This window comes from Zonotrichia albicollis, chromosome 8, assembly GCF_047830755.1.
Source record: "Zonotrichia albicollis isolate bZonAlb1 chromosome 8, bZonAlb1.hap1, whole genome shotgun sequence".
In the NCBI taxonomy this organism is placed as follows: Eukaryota; Metazoa; Chordata; class Aves; order Passeriformes; family Passerellidae; genus Zonotrichia; species Zonotrichia albicollis.
In genome coordinates, this window is record NC_133826.1 from 22,744,781 (window position 1) to 22,772,548 (window position 27,768).

General features: G+C 35.9%; 1 protein-coding gene and 1 long non-coding RNA gene across 12 annotated transcripts in view; one reads left to right on the forward strand and one right to left on the reverse strand.

Moving 5' to 3' along the window:
- Positions 1-27,768, forward strand: part of KCNT2 (potassium sodium-activated channel subfamily T member 2) — a 119,735-nt gene that overhangs the window by 63,921 nt on the left and 28,046 nt on the right. For 6 of the 11 annotated variants that reach the window (XR_012581397.1, XR_012581398.1, XM_074546260.1 and 3 more), the window contains exons 11-23: positions 1,134-1,298; positions 2,836-2,972; positions 4,799-4,862; positions 9,474-9,582; positions 14,805-14,913; positions 17,134-17,190; positions 17,588-17,737; positions 18,859-19,088; positions 19,820-20,036; positions 21,291-21,396; positions 21,626-21,798; positions 23,432-23,503; positions 26,239-26,373. Coding sequence is in view for 9 of the 11 variants with exons in the window: in XM_074546260.1 (XP_074402361.1) it covers positions 1,134-1,298; positions 2,836-2,972; positions 4,799-4,862; positions 9,474-9,582; positions 14,805-14,913; positions 17,134-17,190; positions 17,588-17,737; positions 18,859-19,088; positions 19,820-20,036; positions 21,291-21,396; positions 21,626-21,798; positions 23,432-23,503; positions 26,239-26,373 (1,724 nt within the window). In the remaining 2 variants the exon portion in view is untranslated. The remainder of the gene's footprint in view (positions 1-1,133; positions 1,299-2,835; positions 2,973-4,798; positions 4,863-9,473; positions 9,583-14,804; positions 14,914-17,133; positions 17,191-17,587; positions 17,738-18,858; positions 19,089-19,819; positions 20,037-21,290; positions 21,397-21,625; positions 21,799-23,431; positions 23,504-26,238; positions 26,374-27,768) is intronic. The other 5 variants (XM_074546263.1, XM_074546267.1, XM_074546265.1 and 2 more) reach the window with 3 other exon arrangements.
- LOC113459275 (uncharacterized) overlaps positions 1-27,768 on the reverse strand; it is a 58,546-nt gene that overhangs the window by 10,898 nt on the left and 19,880 nt on the right. The window contains exons 10-15 of the long non-coding RNA XR_012581399.1: positions 22,527-22,692; positions 18,231-18,273; positions 15,871-15,933; positions 13,197-13,382; positions 7,846-7,953; positions 309-381 (exon numbers count right to left, since the gene is read on the reverse strand). This is a non-coding gene — a long non-coding RNA (uncharacterized LOC113459275). The remainder of the gene's footprint in view (positions 1-308; positions 382-7,845; positions 7,954-13,196; positions 13,383-15,870; positions 15,934-18,230; positions 18,274-22,526; positions 22,693-27,768) is intronic.

Here is a 27,768-nt window from a genome sequence, read left to right on the forward strand (position 1 = left end):
GCTCAAGCTTTCAGCATTAATTTTCTTGAAGTTATTTAACACTCTAATTAAATATTGAATGTATGTATTCATAGCCATATGCACCAACACAATTATATTCTCACTCAGTGAAAAATTAGTAAAATATAGATTCTATTGAAAACTAAAATGTGCTCTCTTTAAGAAATTTGGTATTTTCTAGGACATAGAAATTTCATCCTTAAGGTGGTTCTGATATATACTTGAGGCTCCCACAGGAGCAGTACATAACCTAGAATCTACTGAAATTTCACATAAATTTACCTATTATTAGCTGCTTTATTTTATACCTTTGTAGCGATAATGGGGCTTCATATAGTTTTCCATACACATAATGGAGTTGGAGGCATTCTCTCGTGAGCCCTGCAATGAAATGAAATCAGTTATTATTCATGATCCAGCCTCTCCATCAGTGGAAGGTGGAGGAGAAAAAGATGCTATCACACAGCCATACAGATAAATTGATCTCAGTATTAAGCATGTGTTACTTACAAGAAGCTTTAACTGGTATTTGTATGTTTCTTTACAGACTGTTATTCTCTTACCTGCATATATTGTTCAGCTGACAAAGGCAAAATTTCTGTATCAGCAGCTGCTGTGTATTTAAGTTATATCTAAAATTATAAGGCAGTTAAGAGAGTTTACAGAACATCACCTTCAGAACATTATAAAATCTCTGGGAACATTTACTGCCCAAACTAAGAGAAAATGGTGCCTCTTTCCAAGTGTATTCACAGTATGTGTGTGAAAACTTAACCTTTCATACAAGGGAAGCAATTATGTAACAATACTGGAAAAAGAGAGCTCAGAGGCATAAAATACTTAAAGGAATAAGGTACCAGCCTTCATTCTTTTCAAAACTCCTGTGATTTAGTGTATTCCCCTGGTATTTTAATGAATTTTCATTGCTGTTTTTATGTGATAGACTCTGGCACTACTACTGTGGTTTGTGATCACCTTACTTAGAGAACATTTTACAAAGACAAAGATATTGGGGCTAAAGGCAACTTTTCATTGGGGGGGTGAGATGAACAATGCAACATTGCTAAGTCATTCTAGAGTTGTAGCCCTCACCTACTGGTCTCTATTTCACTGACAGTCAGCATCTCTTGCAGTTTGAACAGCTGGCATATTTGTGGATGGAGAGGCAAAAGTCTGGTGGAAACTACAGCAGATACAGAGCTCAGACAGAAAAACATGTTGTGCTGTGTGTGAGCTCTCTGAAGATTGACTTACTCATGGATTTCTTAAATGAATTCTATGCCCACCCCAGACTGCAGGTACTGAGAATGGAAAAATAAATCCCCCAAAATCACTGTTTGATTGTTGTTTTGGTTTTTGCTTGGTTTTTTGTTTGTTTTAAGAAAAGTATCTGAAAATGTTTTTAATTTGTAAAACTGATTTTGGGAATAGATAGTTGAATTGGGAACCTATACCTGTAGTAAGAAGCTGAGATTCAGAGTTTGGAGGCATTTTAATTTGAGGTATTGAGGGGAAAAGACTAAATAGGTAGAAATAGTGTCCTGTTGAATTGTGCCAATCTTTTTAGAAACAGATACTTCCATGTAAATTCCTTAGATTCTACCCAAAAAACAGAAAATAAATGAAAGCTACTCAATTTTTCCCCATTGTTTCGGGACTGGATCCAAAAATCTTCACAATTAAAAACATCTTTTGGTTTTCACATTTTGCTTTGTTTTTTTGCCAGTGCTAGGAATCACAGTATGGGTCAGGTTGGAAGGCACCACTGGGGATCATCTGGTCCAACCTCCCTGCTCAGGCAGGGTCATCCTAGAGCACATTGTACAGCCTTGCAGAGATAAGATCTTCTTGGAATTATGGAAATTAAGAAATAAATACATGTACTTCAAAGGACAAAGATGTTGACAGAATACACAGATTTTGTTAGTGCACACATATTCCCTAGGTAATGCAAACTTGTCAAATGGCTTATGGAACATCTAGAAGCTTATTTCTATCAATTTGGATTTATTATCAATTTGGATTTATTATCATTTTGGATTTATTATCATTGTCTTTGCTACAGACTCTCCCTTTTAGTAAACCTTTTCTATGTCTTTTGCTAAGTTACCTGTGGTATCATGCTTCATTAACCACTGCAAGAATCACACAAATACAACCTTCAAACGGCTGAGCAGCAATTTGCCAAATCCCAAATCCAATATATTCCCCAGAACAATTAGCTAGTAGGAGGCATAAGCAATTGCACAAAGAAATCCAGTTCTTTATAGATACAAACACAAATTGAAACACAACGTTTTGTTAACTAAGCTGAAGAATGAGTCAAGCTCTGTGATACACTGGAAACAAAGAAGAAAAGCCCCAATACTACACAGGTAACTTCAAAGGGCTCATATACATTCCCTTCACAGCTGAAATTGAGTTGGGCTCAATGATCTTGGAGATCTTTTCCAACCTTAATGATTCTATGTACCAAGAAGCTGAAGGATACAGATGGTGCACTGCATCCAATAACATTTTGCTTTCTTAGGAAATCTCTGTGTTGCAGAAAGGGAGATTTCTATCACCAGCCTGGCCTAAGCTCTCCTCTCCCATGTTCCACTTTTCCCTCCTTTTCATTTGTGCACTTATGGATTCTTCAAACCATCCTTGTTTTTCCAAGTAGCACAGGAAGCAGTTTGGATTGGCCCATTAATGTGAAGGAGAAATTTTGAGGAAATAAATTCTGCCTGTCAGCGTCTTATCTGAGACATTTTTGACATCTCAAGTTACTGGTGACTCATTCTCCAGCAACATTAACCATGACTATTTCCCCTTTTTCTTCTGTTTTGACAGGACTATTATGTGGTTATTTTGTGTCCTACAGAGATGGATGCTCAGGTCCGAAGGGTGTTACAAATCCCAATGTGGTCCCAAAGAGTTATCTACCTGCAAGGCTCAGCCCTAAAAGATCAAGACCTGTTGAGAGCTAAGTAGGCAAATATTGACCATTCTTTTTTATTTTTCATTCATACTGTTTGATAAATAAGTTTAACAAGCAAAGAAAGCTGTGCTAGAAGGAAACCATGTTTATTTAGAAGGTGAAGCAAAGCTCTTTGATAGAACTTGCTTTTCTTAATATCTGAAATTTTGAACCCAATGTACAGTTTTGGGTTTTTAAGTTAGGGGTGGTAACATTAATCAACTGTTCTGCTATACATACTTGAACTCTTCAGGGCCCTTCTTTTACCACATACTTCCACCACTGCTAAGAGATGCTCTCTGCCAATTAATAGTGAGTGACATTTATCAAAACACATCAGTCAAGCAGAGTTCCTCACACACACACCTCCCTCCAGTGCTCAATCAGTTGAGCTGCAAAGGAATTCACAGTGAAATTCATGCAGAAGGGTCATCTCTTTAAACTCTCCAAAGAGAGGGAAAGGTGATTCTTAGCAAATAACTGATTTAACTCATCTGCACTGCTCTGTGCTTTAGATAACTAAAATTAAGCTATTACCTGTCTGGCTATTTGTGACATTCTTTACCTGAGGGGAGTTATTTCTAAGAATCTCATCAGTGAGAAGCTTCATGAGCAGTGTTACCTTCTCAGACTTCTGCCACTGAAAAAACAGTGTTTAAAATTTGACAAGACAAGAAAGCTTTGTTCAAGATTAGAAATTTTCTTTTGGAGAGATCCTTCTTTCTTTTTTTTTTTTTTCTTTTTGCTTTCTTGCTGATTTCAAGAAGGAATTCATATGTGGATTTAGCTGACATTTGTTCTACACATTACAAGAATTAAAATTAGGCTGTTCCCTAAATATAATCTTGAATTTCACTTATAATAACCTGGAGGTAGTCAGCTGTGGAACTGTGCTTTTTCCTGCAGAACATGTAATTGAATGTACCTGTCACAGAATAATTTTCAACCTCTCCTGAGGGAAGAAGCATAGTGGGAATTTAATAGAACATTGGATATGAAATATAACCCAGTACCCAAGATGTTTGTGCATTTCTTTTTAATGAGAACATAATGTACTGAGGAGCTAATAAGGCACATGATAAAATTCTTCTAATAAATAAAGTAATATTTACCAACAACAAAAAATTAATCAAGAAGGGTCTCATTATCAAAATGTATCCTTATATTATATGTGAACCAATGTCAAAATAACATGATAAAGATAACACCAAAAAGTAAAGGAATACCAACAGCTGGATGACAGCATCAGCAGTGAATAGCCAATTACAAAAGACTGCATTTTTGCAGAAAAAAAATCTCATCTAATTTTACTGAATTTTCTTTTTCTATAACTTTTTTCCTGTCTTCCCAGTACTACTTCTATGCTTAGCTAAAATTACTCATAGAGATTCCATGATTTCTTCTAATCAGAGACACTGTGAACTGGAAGAGTTCATTTAATGCATATATAGACAGAAATGTCTGTTATTTATCCCAAGCACATTACTCTTGTACATCTACCCAACTTTCTGCTCTCACTAGGCAAGACAAGTCTGTTAGCTGCCCCTCTAGTTCATTCTCACCAGTAATAACTTGTGCATATTGCACTCTTACACACCAGGCAGGCTGGTGCTCATTATTCACCTGCCATACTCATGGCAGATAAAAACTTTACAAATTAAGTTTAAAGCCTCTCTTCTTTTACTACTTTGGCACAGCTTTTACTGTCACCAGGGTAAGAAATGAGAACAGACTCAGCTTTGTCTGTGTTCTGTGTCCCTGTGCAAGATGTGACTGTGTGACACGAGGCCATGGGTGCCTGCTTGGGCTGTGACAGGTTTGTCTCCTCTCTTCCAGGATGGACAATGCTGAAGCCTGCTTCATCCTGAGCAGCCGCTGTGAGGTGGACAGGACAGCAGCAGTAAGTGGGGAGGGAGGAATGACAGGATGGACAGGTTTTACTGCCCTTACTCCCTCTCAGCTCTTTATTGTGCAACAAGGGCAGAATAGCATAAATGTACTGTCATAGTAGATACATGGATACATTGATAACTGGTCATTAATCACTTCCAAGAATGCTGCTCTGTCAATATTCAAAGTACCTGAACTGCTCTAGATATTCAATTTAATCAGTTGTATTTATTAAATCAGAAAAGAGACAGGTATCAACTGACTGGTATATTTAGAACTAATGAAGTAAAGCCTGAATTCAACTTCATAAATAAGTTTGTGACTAATACAAGCAACCAGTATATATGAGACTATTTGACCATTTTTCATATGGGCCATTTTTAAAAATGAAAAACTGCAGGATTGTTTAAATAGAATTCTATGGGTTTGCCCATGCTGGTTGTTATTTGCAGTCAGGTAAGTTACTGTCCACAAGGGAACACTGCTAATACCAACTTCTGTGCAGTGCATCTGTGATAAAAGAATAACACTGGACGAACCAGAACTCCTCCAGCTAATGAAATTATCTATTGATCACAAATATCCAGAAAAAAAATTCCACTGAGGATGGATTTATGAACATAACTTGAAATTTTCCACTGTGTGCACTGCAATAAATTATTGCAGGCTTGCCTCATTCTGTTCAGTCTTGAACTCCAAAAGGGTTCAGTATTAGTCTGAATATCCCTGAAGATGCTTGTAAATTGGCTAACAAGACACAACCAATATTTACAATTCAGTAATTATATTTTAAGCAATCTCAACTAAAAATACTGTTTTGGTGCTACATTGTAAGAAACAGCAATAATTTTTCTAAATGTTGAAAACAGATATAGTAAAAAATTGGAAATGAGAGCTTTGCCTGATATCTGTAACATTACTTAATATATTTTCTATCACTTATTACTTCATCTGGCATCAGAACTTAGTTGAAAGATCTTAGCTAAAGATCCTGTTCTGGACCCACCCCTTGCAGAAATTCACTGAGGTCCCTGAGACATAAACCTGTGCTTCTGCACACGTTTAAACTTACTGACCTAAGGACTTTGAATTTGATGCATCAGCAATAGACTCCTGAAAATACAGCAGTGAAAGCCACTGAACTGGCAGTAGTAGTCCCAGAGTAGTCAAGCAAGGCAGAACTACTGCTTGGAGGTGACAGAGGGTCTGGGGTATTTAAAGGTAAGAACAAGCAGGAGTTCCTGCAAATACCTTGAAAAGTACCTGTAACTTGTAGGAGACTGAAAAATTCCAAAATAGCCCAGGTGTCTTATCTAAATCAGCCATGATTTCATAATTCAGAATAAATCAGCTACAACATCTCATTTCACATAATGTACTCGAGAGATGCACAGTGGTTACAAATGAGAAATACCATAAAATCAGTGTGATTTATACTGCACTGGGAAGGTTTATGCAGCATTAAGGACAGCAATACCACCAGTCAGCTGCTCATCTCTGCTCATAACTGCTTCAGAATTTATGCAGAGAAAAGTCAATTTTCAGCTCTGCTGGACTCTGCTGTAGGGCAGGCAGTGGGCTCGCATGGAGCTCCCATCCACTGTGGGCAGCATGGTGCAGCTCTGGCTCTGGAGCCATGGCCCACTGCAGCTCTTCCTTCCTGCCCTCAGGAAACACCAGGATGGACCTGCCACTGCAGACTTCTATTAAATCTCATTTCTCTTTGTACCTGGAGCACACAAACAGGCACATCTCACCAAACACTCTCTCCAGGCCCCTTCCCCTGGGCCACAGTGATATCTCAGGGTCAGTGGGTTCTGAAGCTTTGAAACAAGGTATCACATCTCTGCCTTGTTCTCCCTTTTGCTGTCAGATTACATTTTCACAGAAAATGCAATTATTTATACTGCAAGTGGAAAATTCTTAATTTTTTAAAAAAACTATTTTATCTTACTGCCCCCTAGGGCTGTGAAATGAAATTTATTGTATTTCCTACACTGCTCCAGCCTCATGGTAGTATAGAGGTTTGTTTGTCACAGGGCTGAAGGAAGTTCAGCTGTCATCCCAGTAACAATCTTTATGAGTACCACTGATTTTCCACCCTGCTGTTGTTGAGAAGCTGACAAACTGCTAAAAGAGCCTTGGACCCTCTCCTATGCATGACAGCTGTCAAAATAAAAGGAGGAGATTCCTGACCAGAAGAGGTGCTGTTACTCAAGTGATTTTTTGAGGGTTTTTATCCTCCCAGCTACAATGCTCAAGCAGAGGATTTACTCATTTGCCATGGGTACCCCTGGCTGTTCATTGCTTGCTATTTTGTTAGTTAATAACTTCTAGTGACAACTGTCGCTGTTGCTGACAGCTTTGTTCTAATGTTTTCTGAAAATTCAGAGATGGTCCAATTCAAGCTTGCACCTTTTTTTTTTCTGTTTCATTAATCAAATTGTGTGACTCTGCTGTACTGGTAATCTAAATTACAGTGCCTTAATGGCATCACACTATGGATGCAAACATAGCAGGATATAACTAATTTATCCAGTTATGTGTGGCAAAAAAAGAGGTTTAATTAACAGAACTACTTAAAAATACATATTAAATGCATTTCCTTGAGTTCTTATGATTGAAATACACCCACTTTAAAACTTGCAGCTTTTCGTACATGAACTTAAATATCACCTCTATATTAATCACTGTTTGTATCTGTGGTAATTTTTGATCACTGACTGCAGTTCATTGTGTGGAGATCACACAGAAGAGTGATCATATTTTTCACTCACCTTCCAAAGAAACATATATTTAATAATAGGAACAGAAGTATAATTTTGTTTCACTTACCTCTGTTAGTTGTGGGCACATATATACCATATATTGGGAGAAAGGTGAACATTTTTTAAAGTGACTGCAATATAGCATAGAAATTGCAACATTTAAAAACAGAGAGCCACAATACTGTATGAAGAGACTGAATCTAAGAAATCACTTAAGGTGCCTACCTGTATTTTTCTTTCTCTCCCCTGGAGTCCTTCTTCAGAGTGGAATTTGGGAGAATAACTGAGCAAAAAACTTGGGAACCATTGTACACAAACACATGGGTATACCAACTGGAAAGAGAAAAAAAGAAACATTAATGCAACATTATTGGATTAACAGTGCATACTCACTGAGTTGATCTATGGGTCTAGTTTTGTTTGAGTTTTTAATAAAATAAGTGTAATTTGAATCATTTTATAATGAAATCTTTATTCTTATATTTAACAATCATTGCACATTCTGATAAAACTGGGCTTTAAAAAACTATAATTAAAAAAATCCAAGAAAATATCTAACATAGAGATAACTATATTTCTAGGCTTGTAGCATATCTGTGTGAGAGCCATCTAGCACATTACCCAGTCACTTGCTGCTTCTAGCTGTGTTGGTGTGTCATTACCTTAAGAAAAACAAGAAAATCTTACAGCACACACAAACACAAAATCCTGAGGAGGGTAGCTTGCCATATGTTACAGAAAAGTAAAAAAAAAAAAGTGGCTGCATACAAGGAAAACCTAGAGCAGGTCACACCCATGCTTTTAAATCTCCTAAATGGCAGAGCAATCCTACATCTATCAAACGATTAATAAGAAAAATGTGAAATATTTTGCCATCCTCTTATTACTCCATTTTAGTTTTTCTAGTAGAAAAACTTGCTAACATCTCAATTGATAATAAAATATTATGGTTTGAAAATGTCAATTACACTCTGTTCCAGGCAGAGATTTTCCCTTGTGTTCACAAGTCTGAAACCTTTTCTTACTGCTGATGCTGCAAATATAATGAATCATTCTTTACATTTTATCTTTAAATACCACCAATTTAATGACTAGGTAAGGCATTTCAATCCAGGAATGGATTCCTAGATACTGCTCTGAAATGTTTGTTTTGAAATAAATAAAAATCTGATGGATGATAGACTGGAATTAGTCTTATGTCACAAAATTCAAAATATAAATGCACTATCACATATATGACTTTTATAATTAGCAGTGTTCACCCTGCAGTTAACTCATTCTTGCCATGTGGTTACAAGAACAAAAACTTAACAGCCTGAAAAATCTCTTGGAATCTTTGGTTAATAGCTGGCTAAATCCTGACATCAGTTGTGCAAATGTTTTAGTTCCACAAAAATTCAGATCTGCTTTTAATTAAACTGATATTTTTAGAATCACCCACAATTTTAAACTCTCAGTTCTTGATGTCGTCATTTAATGCTATTTTAATTATGAGTCTCTTTGTAAGGACATCTATGCTACATAATTCTTGATTAATTAGACATGACTAATCACTGCCATCTTAAGTTTTCACACAATCATTTCATATCCAAATGCTACCCCTTTCCAAATAACACAATCATTAGCATTTGCAGAAAAATAGGAGAGGTTCAAAATACCTTATTAGTGGAAGATTGCTGGAAATTAATAAGTAAAGCAATTATATAACTTGCACATAAACATCCATACCAGCTGGTGCCACATGGTCTTAAAATGAGTTTTCTTCAATGGAGCAAGTCTGATAATAGATTCCTTTTCTAATCTGACATGGTTATTTTTATTTCATTGGCACCCCCTCCTACTCTTTCTTCTAGGATCACCAAACTATTTTAAGAGCTTGGGCAGTCAAAGACTTTGCTCCAAATTGTCCTTTGTATGTTCAGATACTGAAGCCTGAGAATAAATTCCACATCAAGTTTGCAGGTAAGTGGACGATTGCTGGCATTTGAAGCACTTGTCAGTGACAGTTTGCTTCATGAACACAACAAAGCAAGAATCCCTGGGTGTATTTACTACTTAGAAACTGATTAAATGTGCAGTTTTGTAAAATAATACACATCCTAGCCATGATAAAGACTTAACTTACAAGCACTTTTAAGAATTAATATTTTTATGCTACATAATATAAGAGAGTATGATTATTTGATGTGTAGCTACTCCTTTGTTCCTGATCCAGGCAAGTCTCCAGTTTACTGTACCCATGGCTGCAATTCATTTCTGTCTACTAAAACATAGTTACTAAGGGCTGTATAAGAAGATCTATTCAGATTTAGTCCAACAAATGATTGAGGGAAAAATCTCCTCATTGTTTTTTACCAAGTGGTATGAAAAACATGATTTTAATTACTTGCAAATATTTTGGAGAGAGATATATAATTTAATTCTATATCTAGTAAAATGCATGCCTTAGAAACCATGGCATAAAATGCAAAATGATGTTAAGAAATCTGAGAAAATAACTCTTGTCACCACCTATTATTTGACAAACTATTTCTCTGCATTATATGTTTCTCTTTCTTTCTGTCTATATCAGTCATTTATGCAAGTACATAGATGTACAAATGCTCATGTGCAAAAACACACAAATACTTTTGGAGAAATAGCCCTGAAATAAAAGAGAAGCTTTCCTTTTCAGCTGCAATTTTGAAAATTCAGTTTTCTTGAATTATATTCCAAGGAAGGAAAGATTGCTGATTCCTGCAAAAATAAAAACAACTCTATGGAAAAATATTAGTCTCCTCCATCATCCCAGAATGTGATGAAAAACTAAATTCCAGCAGAACTGCTCCAGAGCAACAGTTAAAGCTGTAATTGTAAAAGCTGTGGAATTTACCACTGGGTTAGAAAGAAGAAGAAACCCCATCAGTAGCAGTTCTGAAATTATAAAAGTGTATTCTCAAGTATGAAATGGCACAGAGGGGAATAAGGCTCCTGCTGTGATGAGAATGATGGTACTTTTTCATCTCCCCCTTAAAACCAGCCAGCATAAACATAATCCCTGCTCCCTTAGCCATGGCCGCTTTCCTTTATCAGTAACTGTGTTAATTTGTTGTTCCAAATTGTGCTTTTAAGAGAGTTTCATTATTCCTAATGGGTTGTCTCTGTAGGAGCTTATATACAACTAGCTTTTAAAACAGAGGCAATTTTTCATGTCTGTTTGAAGTGTTATAGAATTTGGACCATATTTAAAAAAAAAAGAAAAACCAAACTAAAAAACAACAACCAAAAAAACTTTTGGTAAAATTTCCTTCAGCTGAACTTCAGCATCACCACTGGATGCTCACCTGCTGCAGATGGTTAGGCACTGCTGGAGCCACGAGAACAATATTAGTTTGCATACATTTTCCTGAGAGGATCTCCCTTTGGTATTGATGTCACCCAACACTTCATCATCCTGAAACATGTACCCAGTGGGGGCTGCAGACTGCAGACCTGTCCAGAGTGTTTACGAGTGAAATTTGTCACAACCACCTGGAACATTTTTCTAAGTGCTTTTCCTATTATGATTCAGGGCTGCTTTATTACGGCCTTAATGTAAAAGCTTCTTTTAAATCTCATATTCCTTGAAAAAATGATTGTTTTCTTCCAGAGGCTTCCCAGAACAATAGTGGGCATTTTTATAAACCTGACGCACTCAGTAATAGCATTTATTCTTCTTCTTTTTTTTTTTTTCTTTACACACTGGTTTAGAGACTACAGCTGTCAAAAAAATTAACTTTTTGAATTTAGATGAAATATAACCAAATAGACCTCCTAACTAAAGTTTAACTTTTAATAACATTAAAAATGTATAAAGCACTAGCAGCCCATTTCCTCAGCAGCTTATATTAGGTTGACCAGTCCTAGATTGCATGAGGCAGTCCTGAAATTCAGATACTGACTGCATGTTCCTATAGGAGTAGGGAACAGTATGTGGGAAAAGTAATTGTTATAATGTATTCCCATCCTGTAAACAAGACTTAAACATCCTCCCTGTCTTTAATGAGAGAGAATGAGAATTTATTTTTGTCCTCAAAGCAAGAGAATGGAGGCACTTTGGCCAGGCTCATATGACCTGTCAGAAAGTCAGGTTTCTTGACTTTCCACCTGGTGCCACACACACATCCTTGCATTCTGTGCCTTCTGATATTTTTAACAGTGAATTTTAACTATTTTGTTTACAATATTAACCTGCTTACATTGCTACAGTGGCATAAATGTCCCAGCAAAACCCTTTGCAAGTTTAAGGTGTGAACACTATAAATACATAGCCACTGTTAACATCACAGTCATCAGATGGGGAACTATCTTATTTCTTGAGCTGAAATACTCTGATTTCTCCCTAGTAATTTCCGATATAAAAATGCCTTGATATGCCCAGTTTTTCTTTCAGTAATGCTGGCAGTTAGATTCCTAATCTTCCCACTTTTCTTTCAAACACACAAGGCTACAAAAGGCCATGTACCCTTGGTGCAACCTCCTGGCCCTGCATTTCAGCACAAAAGGGAAATAAAGTGAAGATTTTCCACAGCAGAGCAATATATTTATGCAATTCAGAGACTACTAAATTCAATATTTTCTGAGCTGAAATTAAAAGTTTTATAATTTTTGTGTATATCTGTATGTGTATGTGTGTGTATATATATCCTTTACTTTGAATATTTGGAAATTATATATAATTACAATTCCAGGAAACGGGGATACATTTTGACATTCTCTATTTATTCAAAATGCATCCATGAATTAGCGGAGATTATTGAAGCCTGACATCAAAGCTTCAGTAGTTTATTTCAAAGAAACATAGTCCAGATTCACCTAAATGGATATTAAATGCAGCAGATGATTAATCTGTCCAATTACAGATAAAAATAGTCTAGAGGTAATGGATGGGAATTTTTCTTTATCAGATCTGGTAGTGGTCATGTTAACTTATCAAATTGACAAAAGTAAGGTTTCTCAGAATAATTGTGCCAGGTCTAGGTCATTCTTACCACATGGCTGCTGCTGCAGGCATAAATCAGTATTTTGAGTCTGTTTTATCCTCAGTAACATCACAGAAACCATAACTCACCCCACTGCATTACTACATCCATTTGAGACAGACTTAGCAACAAAACTGCTGTCAAAATAGATTTTCAACAGAAACAGCAACTTACGGAAATTCTACATGTAATATTTCTTTAGTATAAACTCAATCAAAATACTTCTTTCTCTGGCAAGCTGATATGACATATTTAATATTCACTTTGAGACAAACTGCAATTTCCTGGGCTGCCTCACTGTCACACTGCATGAGTAATTTGCTGATTCTGGTGCCTGCTGTCAGGGGCCACAAGTGATGTCCCAGACCTGAGGAGGGGGAGAGCTGTCATCCAGCTTCCTCCCTGCTCACCTCTGAAAGAGGCAGCAGTCAAAGTTCTGTGTAATCCTCCTCAAGACAAGGCCTGAGCATACACAGAATACACAGTTAACGTTATAGGAAGGCTAGAAACTGTCAAATAATTGGAGAAATGAACAAGGCATTTTTGACTTGGTCTGTGTCTAATACAGGAACTTACCTGCAGAAGGTCAGAGTCTCAAACAAGTGCAAAAATAGTCCAAAAGTCCAGCTCCAGGGCTCCTGATGTAAAAACACTTGACAACACCATGTGAATCTCTTACAGACATGATTAAGAGGCTGTTGTAGGACAGCAATCTCTACTGTATGCTGTATTCTTTGGTAACATTATATTTTACATAAAGATCTGCCAAGAAAGTTCACCATAGGTGTTAGAGGGTAGAGTGCATCTGGAGGACTGAAGCTACAGTTTTCATCTTCATTGTGCCATCTGTGATTTATTAACTTCGATTTGTATATATTTAGGCCAGCATGTACAGTTGGGTTCAAATACAAGATCTGAAGTAACAGAGGATGAAATCATTACCCTGTGTATTTTTTCTTGTATTTTCAAAATGTTTAGCTATAATATGACAACATTCCAAACTAAAAATAAGGGGAGGTTATTTGGCAAAATCCTAAACAAATTAAAAATTAGCAAGAATTCTCTATCTTTCAGTGTCAGGAAGGTGGTATTCACTTCCATATATCTCTGTCATCCCACTAATGGTAATGGATTGCAGATATTCTGTTCAAGCCACCAACTATGCCTTACCCTCTCTAGTTTGAAATTCAAGTAGGTTTATTAATGGCATATGGTCAACTAAAAGAACATATTTCTATCTGAAACATTTTCTGCAGAAAATATTTAATTGCTACAGCTGAAATATATTTGCAGGAAGAAAAATCTCATTTTGTCCTATATTTGACAGTGTCTTTATATAACTAAATTCATCTCTTCCCTATGACATTTAAATAGGCCCTGATCTTCAGAAAATAGGAGAATTAATTACTCAATTCAGTAGTAAGTGATTCTGTTACTGAAAAGCCTCTAGATATTTCAAAATAAAAGGAACAGAGAAGGCACAATATGCCTTCACTTTTATTTTCAGGAAGTGTCATGCTTATAGCTATACAAGTAATTCTGGCAGGAAAGCAGCTTAGAGAGGCAAGGAAGTTCTAAGGATTTTGGTGTCACATTGGTGAAACCAGAAGCATGAGTTCAGGTCTGGCTGGGGAGGTTGTTTGCCTGCCTTTACTCAGCAATTTTCATGTGCCTATGTTTTGATCATCAACTGTACTACTTGTAATATTCTTTCTGATTAGGAGCAAATTCCGATCCCTTCAAAAGAACCAAAGACCATGTTCAGAGGGGAAAAACTGACTTGGTATTAAATGCCTTCATGGTTTTACAAAACCTCTCTGAATTTATGTTTATACACTGACAAGCAGTTACAAGTTTTGTGCTTGTCCCTTTTAATAGCTATTTCAATACTGTCACAGATATATGGGAATTACATTAAAGAATAATTTCTATTTCCTTTTCATGCCATCAGCAAGCCCTGGAGAGCATTTAGCTGTGATCTGGATTTAAAACAGTAGCCATCCATGTTAGATAGCACAGACAGGGAAAATCATACACAGCTGATTTCCAAGGTTCAAGCAGAAAGTTAAGATGTTGGGCCAACTTTTGATTGATCCATCTTCACCACTTTCCTAGACAAGGAAGTGATAATTCTGTTCTGTTAATTTTGTAAAGCAATTTGTATCCTTCTTTTTTTCCCTACAGATCATGTTGTATGTGAAGAGGAATTCAAATATGCTATGCTAGCTCTAAATTGCATATGTCCAGCTACTTCTACATTAATCACTCTGCTGGTTCATACATCTAGGGGACAGTAAGTATAGAAAAAGTCACAGCTGATAGCTAGAAAACAGCTTACCCTGGGTTCTCACACAATTACAGCTTTAAAAAAGAAAATGGAACTTTCTGCACAATAAAAGCATCAAAATGTCTTACTCAAGGCAGTATAGTTTTGAAGAAAAGACATCCTCCCCCAGTATTTAAGAGTTTGTTGCATGCTGTTGTGCTACTTCACAATATAAAATATGAAAAAATTGAATTTCTGGTTTAGTAGATTAAAGTGTTTCTATCACAAAGTTCTACTTATGAGCACTAACAAATCCTAAGAATGTCTTTTCTAATAGGTTAATTTCAAGGTCTGTTTCAATGAACTAAAAAAAAAAGTTTTTTTGATGACATGTAGTATTTACTCTTCTATGCCTGTATGTTAAGAGGCAAACAAACCTCCGTGATTTTTAATTTTAACATGACCACACTGCTGAAAGGGGTGCAGAATTATGGTGTCTCTGCAGACTGCATAGTCACAATAGAGCCTCTCTGAATTCACTAAAATAATTTTACCAGATCTGGTGTATCTCTTTTATGCTGTATTCTTGGAATAATAAGGTATTTTTGATTGAAATGTCGTGGGCACACAGATGCAATAAAGAGTGAATCTCTAAATATATTTGTAGAAATGGAATAGCTGCATATACACTATATAAGTCTTGTAACATGCTAACTTCTTTTTCAAGTAGTCATGAACCCAATATATATCTATTTATAAGCAGAGTTATTTAACTTTCTATATGACATTTCTAGTATTCCCCTTTGCCCAGAATGGGGAAAACAAATTCTTCCTGGAACTGTTACTACCGAGAACAACAAATGTCAAGATTTTAATGGCAGCGTGCACTAAAATCTCCTAGTAGGAGGACAACAAAACATTGTTTGGACACCTGCTGAGCACTGTGGTGAAACACATTCTTTATACATTTTTTTATCTGCCTACCTTGTACTTCTGTGACATGCACAGAATCCAGAGCCTGTTCCAGTTATTTCATATTACATGCACCTAAAAGAAGAGCAGTGTTCCTAACAGTTGTCAGGGAATTTTCCTTCAGCACAAAAGCAAACACAGAAAAGGGAAACGATTTCTGCTGTACTTAATACTTCAGCATTTCATTGTTTAATACAGTCACATTGATCATTTACAGATTCCCAACTGTGATGCAAAGTAACTGTCAGAGAATTCAAAAGTGCTTAAGATTTCTTTTGCAATCAGAATTAATAGATGTAACCAGCATAATAAAAATAACTGTTTTCTAGTCTGGTCATTGTATACTAGGAGCAAAAAGAAAAAGGTTTTTGCACAAATAGTTATAGCATTACTTTGAATCCAGAAGGATTAAAATAATATGTGTTTCAGAAGGAATGTACACTATATGTTACTGTAAGAATACTCTTCTGTATTTATACAGAAAGACTGAAAAAGTGAAAATGTCTAGTTATTATTTATCTACTGCAGTCAGCACTCTTCAGAGCATTTATTCTCAGACAGACTCCAAAAGGACATTTGTCATTGTACTGCAGACATAAACTGCTTTGGATTTGACCAATTTATAGTTCAGAGAGGGTTGTTTTTTTGCTTTTCCAGATATATTCTGTTGTTGAACAAGAGGTAAATTAACTGCTAGTTGTTAAAGTAGGTGAAATTACCGTTATTTATGCATATGAAAGATGAAGTCAGATGAGCAGTTGGGTTTGGCTAAGTAAAAATATCAGGTGAAAGTAGATTATTTAAAGTATAAATAAAAATTTTATATACATGTATTTATAAACCAAACAAAATACGAAATTAGATCTACGTAATGAAAATAATTTGTTAAATAGACTTTTAATGTTAATAGTGAACTGCTTTCCTTTACATTAGTTCCTGTTTAATTATCCTTTTATTATTGTGATTGCTATTAGTACCTGCATGAAACCATATGTAGGACTCAAATTTTAAATACCTGGTAAGGAGGTGCAAATAATCCTGTTGTCTTCTCAGCTGTTTGTGGAATTCAAAACTTTAGTCTGTGAGACACCAAAATTCTACCTTGAATCTTATTTATAATCTCATTATCAATCTTAATTAATAATCTTAACATTTATCTTTAACTGTTATCTGGTTATCTAAACTAGTAATACAACTCTGTTAGGGTTTGTTTGATGATACAAGATACTGGAAGAAAATAATCTTTCTGACTTGGAGTTAATGTGATCTTTACAGTACAGCCCCATGGGAAGCTTTCAGGCAACTCACTGGAACCAAGCAGACATTAAACAGGTGACCATTTTATTTTAGGGGGAAAAGTGAAATAAGGGAAAGTGTTCTGAAATTACATGGCTATTTGTGCTGTTCTATACCTACTGCACTATTTTATTTATTTATTTATTTATTACACACACAATATTATGGTGTGATTTTAAAGTAATTGAGCCATCTCTATCTTGGTATTAAAGTACATGCTCTCATATATCTATTACTTAGCAGAAAATGCTCTTTAATACACCAAGATAATCTCTGTACTTACAATATAACCAAGATTTGATCTCAAATACTTCTTTCAGATTAGCCTATGGGACCTTTTCAGTAGACATTTGTAGTTTCTATTGACAGGAAATACCATTCTGATTAATAGGAATTTTGCATTAAGTGTTAAATTATTCTCTTTATGTTTCAGGGAGAGTCAGCAATCACCAGAACAATGGCAGAAAATGTATGGCAGATGCTCTGGTAATGAAGTGTATCACATCAACCTGGAAGAAAGTACATTTTTTGCAGAGTATGAGGGGAAGAGCTTCACATATGCTTCTTTCCATGCACATAAAAAGTATGTTTATTTTTCTTATCAAGCATCAAAAGTTCAAAGAAATAATTACTTGTTTTGCCTGCAACGTGGCTCTGCACTAAAGGCACAGTACTGCACATTGATCTGTTTCTGGGTTTAAGCTGCTGGCCACTAATATGGATTTATTTCTGTGAGTGGAGCTGGTCAGGTAGAAGCTTATGTTCATCCTGAGCAGCCCATCTCAGTCTGAGAATAGTGCTCTATAGATATAAAGGATAAGCTGGACAACCAGGAAAAAAGGCACTTTTTGGAGGTTTTTCAAGAACCACAATCCTTTTCCAAGTCCAAAACAATCTAGAAATGAATGGGTGGGAGGGTATGGGGTTTTTAAAATTTATTTAGGACTCAGCTGGAAATCTGGCTTCCTTTGTCGCTTGTTCATATTAAGGAAAATGTTCAATTTGAAGGTGTCACATGGTACATTCTGGTAATTGTTCAAACATAAAACTCTTTTTTCTGTTAGATGATAACATACCTGCTTTAAGGTCCAGATGATGCATCACTTTTCCAGTGCTGCTCTGTGAGATGAACATGCAAAATAAACACAAATCGTGTATGTTTATATATTTGATAAAATAAGCATTTATCAAACCCTAAATGCTGGTTTTATTCTCATACTTAATCAAGGAGAAAAAGAGGGTTTTTTTCTGTAATTCCTTCTTTTCTGTCACTAATCAAATACATTTTATAAGTGAATTGGGAAAATGAATTATGAAAATGGTCTCCATTACTTATAAATAATGGAACAATTTAACATGATTAATAATTTTTCATATCATGTATCCATTTTTTCTACCAATATTTTCCCAGAAAGGACTATTCATCTGACAGAAAAAATCAACTAGAACAACATTAGGAGAATATTATGGGCATTACAAAAAACACTCAACTGCCTGGGAATTCATGAGCTCATAAAATCTGCTTGATTTGATGTGGCCTATTTAGCAGGACACATTTTTCAAACATCCTTGTCATTCAGAAAGCTGCAAATGTTCATAATGTGCAAAGAATAAAAATATACCTGAGGTTCATTTTTGACAATGGAAATTCTGGTGTTTGCAGGACTATGCAAAATGAACCATGCCTTTCCTTTTCTAATTAAGGTTTGGAGTCTGTCTGATTGGTGTTAGAAAGGAAGATAACAAAAACATTTTGCTGAATCCAGGTCCTCGATATATCATGAGTTCTACTGATATATGCTTTTATATAAATATCACCAAAGAAGAGAATTCTGCTTTTAAGAAGCAAGAAAAGCATAGAAAAAACCATGAATCAAAATTATCTTATCATGGAGCTTCTAGGTTACCAGTACACAGTATAATAGCCAGCATGGGTAAGTAAAAAAAAAAAAAAAAAAAAAAAAAAGATTACATCACAACATATTCTTATTTAATGAGTAGCACATTTTAAAGCATCTTCCTAAGCTTTTACGAAACTGTAATTATGAATAGAGAGAATGACTATAAAAACTTCAAACATTTACCCTCATATTTAAAAAAAACCCAGAGACAAACAACAAAACCCAAACTAAACAAAAGAAAAACCCAGACAAAAACAAACAAGCAGACAAACCAAAACCAAAACCCCCAAACAAACAAATGGAATTTGATTCTCTGTTACTTAACAAAGTGGAAGTAAACTACTTAAGACTGTGGTAAAAAAAAAGTAATAATGAAGTTAATGCAAAGCAAAACAAGGGGGTAAATCATATGAGTACTTGTTTGTCATTCACACCTGATTGTTTCTAAGAAGTTTTCATGAGCTTCTTTAATTTAACAAACACCTCAAGTAAAATCTACACGTTGTTGATGCATATTAATATGGACTGATTATATAAGGCATGATGTAAAAGAGGCAGTTAACAAGAAGACACAGACTAATTGTCAGGAAAAGCGTTGCTTTCCTTGAGTACAGCTGAAATACTTGTTTTACTTTAGTGAAATAAACACACCCGGACAGTGCTGCTGCCAGTCCTCTGCCAGGCAGCCCCCAGTAAATCCGGGAACGCCGTTCCCACGTTCTGAGCAGCACTGAGGAGACGTTTTCCCTGTTTTCCCTGCGCAGGGACCGTGGCCATCGATCTGCAGGACACGGGGTGCCGCGGGGCCAGCGGGGCCACGCTGGCTCTGCCCGCCCAGGGGGGCAGGGAGGGCAGGAGGCCCAGCATCGCCCCCGTGCTCGAGGTGGCTGACTCCTCCTCCCTGCCCACCTGCGACCTGCTCAGCGACCAGTCCGAGGATGAAACCACCCCCTCCGACGAGGAAGGCTCTGCAGGCTTTGAGTACGTATGCTAAATGTCACATAAAGCGAAAAGTTAACTCCATATGTAAAGAGCATCGATAATCTTTTTTGGAATGCAGATCAATCTGAGCACTTCTAGGAAGGAAGTTCCATGAAGTGCAATTATGGAATTATTCCCATAGAGGAAATGCTAGCAGAACGCCATAAGCCTGCTTTGAAATACAAGAACACGCAACAGATAAAGTCTTCCGTTTGCTGGAGATTTTCTCTTTGCAGTTCTAAAAGCTGTAGTCATGTATTGCAATGCATTCATAGCATATTCTAGGGCTTTTATTTTATTTCTATAATTATTACGTGAGCACTCAACAAATTTGTAAACAGATAAGTATTCCTGCCATGCAAATCCAGTGATAATCAGATCATCCAACAGGCTTTGGAATTCTGGAGCTGGGTGTGCAACTTCAAAATGCAGGAATGACAAAAAAGCAGTACAGGACAAAATTATCACATCTAATTCCACATGCTTGTTAGTGTGTTACTGAAAGTAATGATGCATTACTCAGATAAACCCAGAAGATTCAATCTTGCTGTGCAGATGAGCAATTATGTTTATTGGGATTGCTGACAGGGGTGTTAAAACTGAAATACACAATTTAAACCAGTGCCTCAACCAGCAGAGTTTCCCATTTCCACCAATGGCAAGCGTGAGAAGCCCCAGGGAAGATTATCAAGCTCCAGAGAAAAAATTAATAGGACAAGTCATCTTAAATGTGCAGATTGAAACAGCAGGATTTAAAAGGTCTCTCATAAAAAATAAACTAAGGCCAATTAGAAATTTCACCTCATCGGGAAGAGGGATTGCCATTTAGAATTTATTTCAGCCATTTTGAAAGTACATTATTAAAGCTAAAAGGTAATGACTTCACTCATTCTTGGTAAATGTTTGGAAAAAAAAAATGGAGAAGGAAGAGCAAAAGTACAGTTCTGCTTTCTTTCCTTCCTTTTTTAACTTAAAAGTTTCCAGTTCAAAACACTACAGCAGCACACTGTGATACAACAAACTATTTTCAAAAACTCAAGCAAAATTCCTTCAGTCCCCCAAAGCATGGCAGCTTTCACTAAGTTCTGTTGAACTGGCTTAGAAATACATTCTTCTGACCTCTATTGAACATAGTTCATTTTGTGTGCTTGATCTAAAACTTGGACGTATGTATTAACATCCCATAAAACACTTGTGTAGGCAGCTGTGTTTGGTAATTGGCTATACTGAAAAATGGTTTGTTTTCTATTTTAGGTATGCCAAAGGCTATCCTCCTTACTCTCCTTATATTGGAAGTTCTCCCACCTTTTGTCATCTTCTGCATGAAAAAGTACCCTTCTGTTGTCTAAGACTAGATAAGGTAAAGGGGGCTTCTGCTACTGGATAATCCTGCACTCTCATTTGTCTCTTGCATCTGAGCAGAGCCAAATTCTGATTTCTCCTTAGAGATGAAGTTTGTGCAGTATTTTCTATAATACTATATTCTCTCCTCCTTTTCATCTCCAAGTGTTTATGTCTAACGAGGTCTCTGTCGGGTCATCTGATACAATATTCACATCCACCGAACTTGTTTTTTACTCTGATTTTAGGGGTGCCAGCATAACTACTATGAAGATGCCAAAGCCTATGGATTCAAAAACAAATTGATTATAGTTGCAGCAGAAACTGCTGGAAATGGCTTATACAACTTCATTGTCCCACTGAGAGCTTATTACCGACCAAAGAAAGAACTAAACCCCATTGTATTACTGCTGGATAACCCGTAAGGAAAATGGTTTTTTTCCCCTTTTTGATAAGTTTTAAACTCATTTTACCATTATTCAATAGATGACCCCCTTTCACATGGCCAGCTGAAAATCAAAAACATTATGGCACACTTATCTTTGAGAAAAGTTGGTGACAAAAATCATGCTGCATGTTCACTGTCATATACAAAACTGAACTTTTATTGACTGTTAATGGCCATAGTAAACTTAAATGTTCTTATTCTTCATGGCCAATATTTCAGCTAAGTTTTTCTAAAAATTACCCCCAAAAATGTGAATGTTACTGCTAAAATTAAATAGCTTAATAAACATTGTAAAAAGCAAGCTGTATAACAGTTTCACAGCTACATGACAGCACTAACCTACTTAACACAATGCACTTAGTGGCCTGGACCAGTTAGGTATATTTTTAATAACTCTACACTCAAAGATAAACAGTTCTTTAAGCCAAAAGGACACCCACAGACACATTTTATCTAAAATTATTTAAAGCCACGGATGAAAATTTAAACCTGCAGTATTATTGTTACTTTTATATCTCTTGGTGACTGCTGGAATTTTTCTCATTGCTTGATTTTAATATTTCAGAGAAATTTGCTTATGTCAAGACTGGTTCATTTATAATCTGATAAATAATTAGCTTTTTGGGGGTTTTTTTTGCAACACTTTGGTACAGCTCAGCTACTTAAAATCACAGTTTGAAAGACACAGAAATGGAGGTTACCTGTACACAGAATAGTAGAACAAGCTAAGAAAGCAAAAATGTCTTGTAGGTTGTGATTCCAGGGCTGACACTTCCATTTGTGTAGATCTGTTGCAGTTTAAGTGATTTTTTCTACAAAGGCCTGCTGTGAAGTGTCCCACTTTCCCTCAGACAGCTCCTTAGTCACCTGTGTTGGCAAAACAGAAGGTTTTTATGTAGGTACTATGGCATACAGTGAATTACACAAATCGAGAAGCCTAAATGAGGCTAAATCACTTCCACTGACAGTGGGAGAGCAAAGCCATGGGCACAGGGGGCCCTCTAGTGCCAGCTCAGTGCCCAACTTCACACACTTCAGTGCTGTTCTGACACTTAATAGCTGAACACACTTTTGACTGATTAATGTGAAGTAAAAGCTCTGCTTGCTAATTAAACCAGCACCCTTACTGTTGTCTCTCTCCATGCAGCGTTTGCAGTGACTCCTCTGAAAGGGAGTAGGCTTGAAAGCAGTAGGTGTCACAAAACCCAAACGATGATTTGATTTCCACTTTACATTTTAATTAAGAATTGTTGATGCTTATTTTAAGTCCTCCTAAGACACCCATTAGAGTATAACTTGGTAGTGTGGCTTTGACATTACTCATTTGTTCTTACATTTGGAATTGTCCTGTGCCATAACATTTCTGATTTTAGAGTGCATTTACTAATATAAGCATGTTAATTCTGATCATTCTTTATGATCACAAAGTGTTGATTCACAGCTTTCTGAAAACCTATTTCCTGCTTTAACTGACATCATAATGCCAAAGTTTAAGAAAGTTTGTTTTTTTTTTAAAACCCCAAACTACCAGTTGATTAAAATTTTTTGGAAGAGATGCTGCTGTTGTGATACTGTGTTTCATTTTGTAATTCCATCTGCTGCTTAGGCCAGATATGCATTTTCTGGATGCAATCTGTTGGTTTCCAATGGTTTACTACATGGTGGGCTCTATCGACAAGTAGGTGAAATAACTGTTAGCAAACTTACCTTTGTAGTCTCAGTGGTTTGGTGTGTGTATTGTCATTGCATGTTCTGCTGTGTGTGGTGTAGTTGGAGATGAGCTTTCTGCATGCATAGTCTGTGTCTGTCTGCTGTAATTTGGGATTTCACGTTTCTGATTTATAAAGGAGCTCATTAGGGAAAAGCATGACAGGGAGCACAAGTTAACATGTTCAAAAACATAAGATTAACACTTATTTAGGTGAGTTCATATGTTTCTACAAATGAACAGATCATAGTCCTGATTCTAGTGTCAGTCTGTACTGAGTTAAAATTTCTTGGAATTCATTGACTCAGGTTTTGTAAAGACAGCTACAGAATGTAAACAGTCTTGAATGTGTCCAAAAGTCTTCATCTTACACTACTTAAATTATCACTTACTCCTACATATCTGTCTTCACCTCTGCTAATATATGTTTATGGATATAGGTTTAGCAACAGAACTTTAATGTGAAAATCAGGCAGAAACAAGAGAAGAGCAAGGACTCATGAATATTTTAGTAAACTCCTTAGTGTAGATTGTAAATTTAAAGAAAACTTCTTCACTACATAGTGCATACTGAATTGAGGCTACAAGCCCATAGTGTTAATTTCCCCCTGTAGAAATCAAAAAGCTTATTTCCTGCTTATAACAGTGACACAGTTACAGATTTACCTTGGTGATACCAGGTCCTTCTGAGGTTCAGAAAGAGCCCACAGAAGTGTTATTTACTTTACATTTTTTCCTATAAAGCAAAATGTGTCACAGGTTATTAATATCTACTACTTTATTAGCTATTAATTATGTAATAATTATAAAAAGAACTCATAATGGCAGAATAATTAAATTGTTGTCTTTTTTCCCAACCTGGAAATGAAACATGAGATAGTTTTAGTAAGGAGGTGATATAAAAGGAAAAAGACAAAATTCAAATGGCATCAAAATGTGTACTCAAGAGGGAATACTCGAAGTATTTAAAGTAATTAATATCTCAGATGTTAACATGTTCTACTAATGTAGAAAATTAAACTCTGTTTAAATTTACTGAGTTTATTTCAAAATGGAAATTGCCAAATCCCTCCCTAATGGTGTTTTGTTGTTCTTTCAGAATTAAATGCATTTTTAAAAAAATGAAGCATGTAGTCTTTAGAATAAGTGATTATTCAGAATTCAGAAGTTCACAGTAATACCAGCATAAACTTCTGCATCTTTTCTGATGCAAAAATCACTTTAATTCCTGGTGCAATAAGCAACTGTAGTTTGTAGAGGGTTTTTTTGACATCTGTTATCATTAATAAGAATACTTCTAAAAATATAGTTTGTACATATTCCTTGTGTTTTCCTCACCATGTTTTTAAATCGTGTACAATTAATAGATCTGACCATCTGTAGATAAGAAATACATTGTAAAATATGCATATTTTCCTTTCTTAATTAAGAAATATAAAATACATTCTCAAAGTACCACCTACTATCTATAAGTATCTCAAATATTTATCATTTGTTAACCAGCAATGAAGTATCATCATCTCAGAGAGAAAACCACCAAAGAAATTACTTTCATTTACCATTCTTTTTTTGTTAGAAGTAGATGGCTCACAAAAAAACCATCTTTACTAAAATTCATAGCAGAGTTCACTTCGTCAAAATATGTCAAGCAGTAGGTACCTGTCCCCTGGTCCTTGGGTAGGATTTGAGATCTGTAACTGAACAAATCTCGCAGTTGTGCAGAACTCTAGTCAATCTTGAGAAACCTTTAGCTAGAGGTACCTGAGAAGTAGAGTTATAATACTTCCACATTAGCATTTTTCAAATTCTCCACAAGCCAGCCACATGTAACTGCTAAAATAAGAACAGCTTTTGAGCTTATAAAACATTGAAATGCAGAAAATCTGGGTATTTAAGAATATGCTGCTATTTTCAGGGATCAACTGAGAGTCTGAAAAAGCAGAAATACAAATTACTTAGAAAAAAAAGTTTGGACTTATGCACTGCAGTTGTTCATAGATCGCATAAAATCAGTTTTTCTTTTGTTGTAGTCAACCATCAGTGATATTGCAGTTTCAAAAATAATGGTATAAATTCTTCCAAAATAAATTGTTAAAAAAACCCACCACACTTGTCAAAAGGTGCTTAGGATCTGTGGAAAATGTTGTTAAAACAACTGAAACATGCTTCATTTTGGAGACAAAGCTACAAGGCATGATGAGAACTGCAACTCAGCTGTCTGTGAGTGTTTTCTGTAGCTGGGCTTCACACATTGTCCAGCTGTGCACAAAGTTCTGCTGCTCTGCAGCTGCTCCTAAAAGCATCCTGAAAACACTCCAGCTAATTAATTAACATTTTGAAACCAAAATAAAACTGTGGGAACGAGCAATCAGGAGCATTTATTTGGGTTTTTCTGTTGTCAGATGTAACTGCAATGGAGCAAGTTGTTGCAGTGGGTAGGGCCGAAGTGTTCCCAAGTAACTGTTAAAGGCTTATTAAAAAAAAAAAAAAAACTGAAATAAATTTATAATTAACAAAAGAGAGGGACTGTAACAACCTACTGAAGTAGATTCTATATTCTATTCTACCAATTAATTGAGAAGTTATCATTGATTGTATTAGAAGCTGTTACGTAGCTGATCTGCAGATGCCAACCCATGGCTACTCTTTCAGGTGTTCCATATTTAAGTTGCTTGTTTCTTTCTCCCTCTTTCTCTTCACAAAAGCCTAGATGACTTATTAAGGTGTGGGGTCACCTTTGCAGCTAACATGGTGGTGGTGGACAAGGAAAGCACGATGAGTGCTGAGGAAGACTACATGGCAGATGCCAAGACTATTGTGAATGTTCAAACCCTCTTCAGGTAAAGCATTTTTGCAATCTGTCTACACATCCTCATTAACTGTGAAATCTTTGATGCCTCTTGTGCCAAGAGCTTATTTTTTTTTTAATTCTACTTAAGTTTTTCCTTGCATGAATTTGTGTCTTACATGGACAAACTTTTTCCCACCCTGCTTAGCAATTCACTTAGAATCCTGAGGTATTCTCCTGAAAGCTCAGATGAAATGCTTTGCGTCTCAAAACCAGATAATCATTTTACAAATTAGCTACCAGATTTACAGGAGGGAAAATAAAGTTACTCTTGAAGACTTAGGATGAAACATAGTTGAGAAAAGAAAATTCACAATAATACTAAAGCCCGTATGAAAAGCAGATCCTTCTAATGCTGAGAGGTAAACACTGCATCACTGTGAAGTTCGTAATAAGTGTTCACATTTTGAATATTTACTTTTGCACAAAAGTTAGGTTTTTAGACACATCTATACAACATTAAAAATGACAGCAACATGGCAAGAGTCATGAGAGTATAATATGATCAGACTGAGGAGTCTGTGATGAGAATGAGATTTACTGTTCCTTTTGACAACTCTCCTAATTAAAGCCTTTGTGTTCAATATCTTGGTTCAGTGAGTATGAAGAAAATATGTCACTTTGAGCTGAGAAAAATATTATTTTCTTAATAAAAACACCCAAAAAATCTCACACAAAACAAAACACAGTCAGCTATGAAATGCCTCCCTGATTTGGAGTTTAAGCCTAGCACTTCCTGGTGTTCATTCTAATAGGACCTGGAAGGAAATTGAATATGATTCAATATTGGTTTTATTGCAGTTACCTGTTTTCTGTGTCAAACCTTCCACAAAAGACCAGAGAGAGATACATAGTAAAGTGGTTTGAATCCAGTGGTTTAGAAAATTGAGCTCATTAAAATACAAAGGAGATTGTAAATGCAGCTCTGTGAGAATGCAGTTAAATGCTCTTTGCATTTCTGCATGTGCTCAAAGGAAGCAAAATCTGCATTGCACAAGAAACATTAATTCTGTCTTTTTCTAACATTTCAGTTTCTGAATTGGTACCTGATACTTGCACAGGTGTGTGATTCATACTCACACCTATGAAATTTGGGTTGAAGCTATGATTGAACTTTATCCAGGCATCACTCAGATCTGCTCCTAACCATACAGTGCTAGGGCACTCACCAAGGTTTTTCATATAGATCAGTTTTTCTGAAATACAGTTTACTCCCAAATGGAAAAAGGAATTGTATCAAAAGTAAACGTGTAAAATTGGTTTTCCTCTAGCTGTGTTCTACTTTGTAAAAGAGAAATTACATATGATATGTATGCCATTAGATGCTTCTGTACACTCCTTCAGTTGTCTTGCACATTGGTTGCAACTAGATGGCAGCTTTAACTCG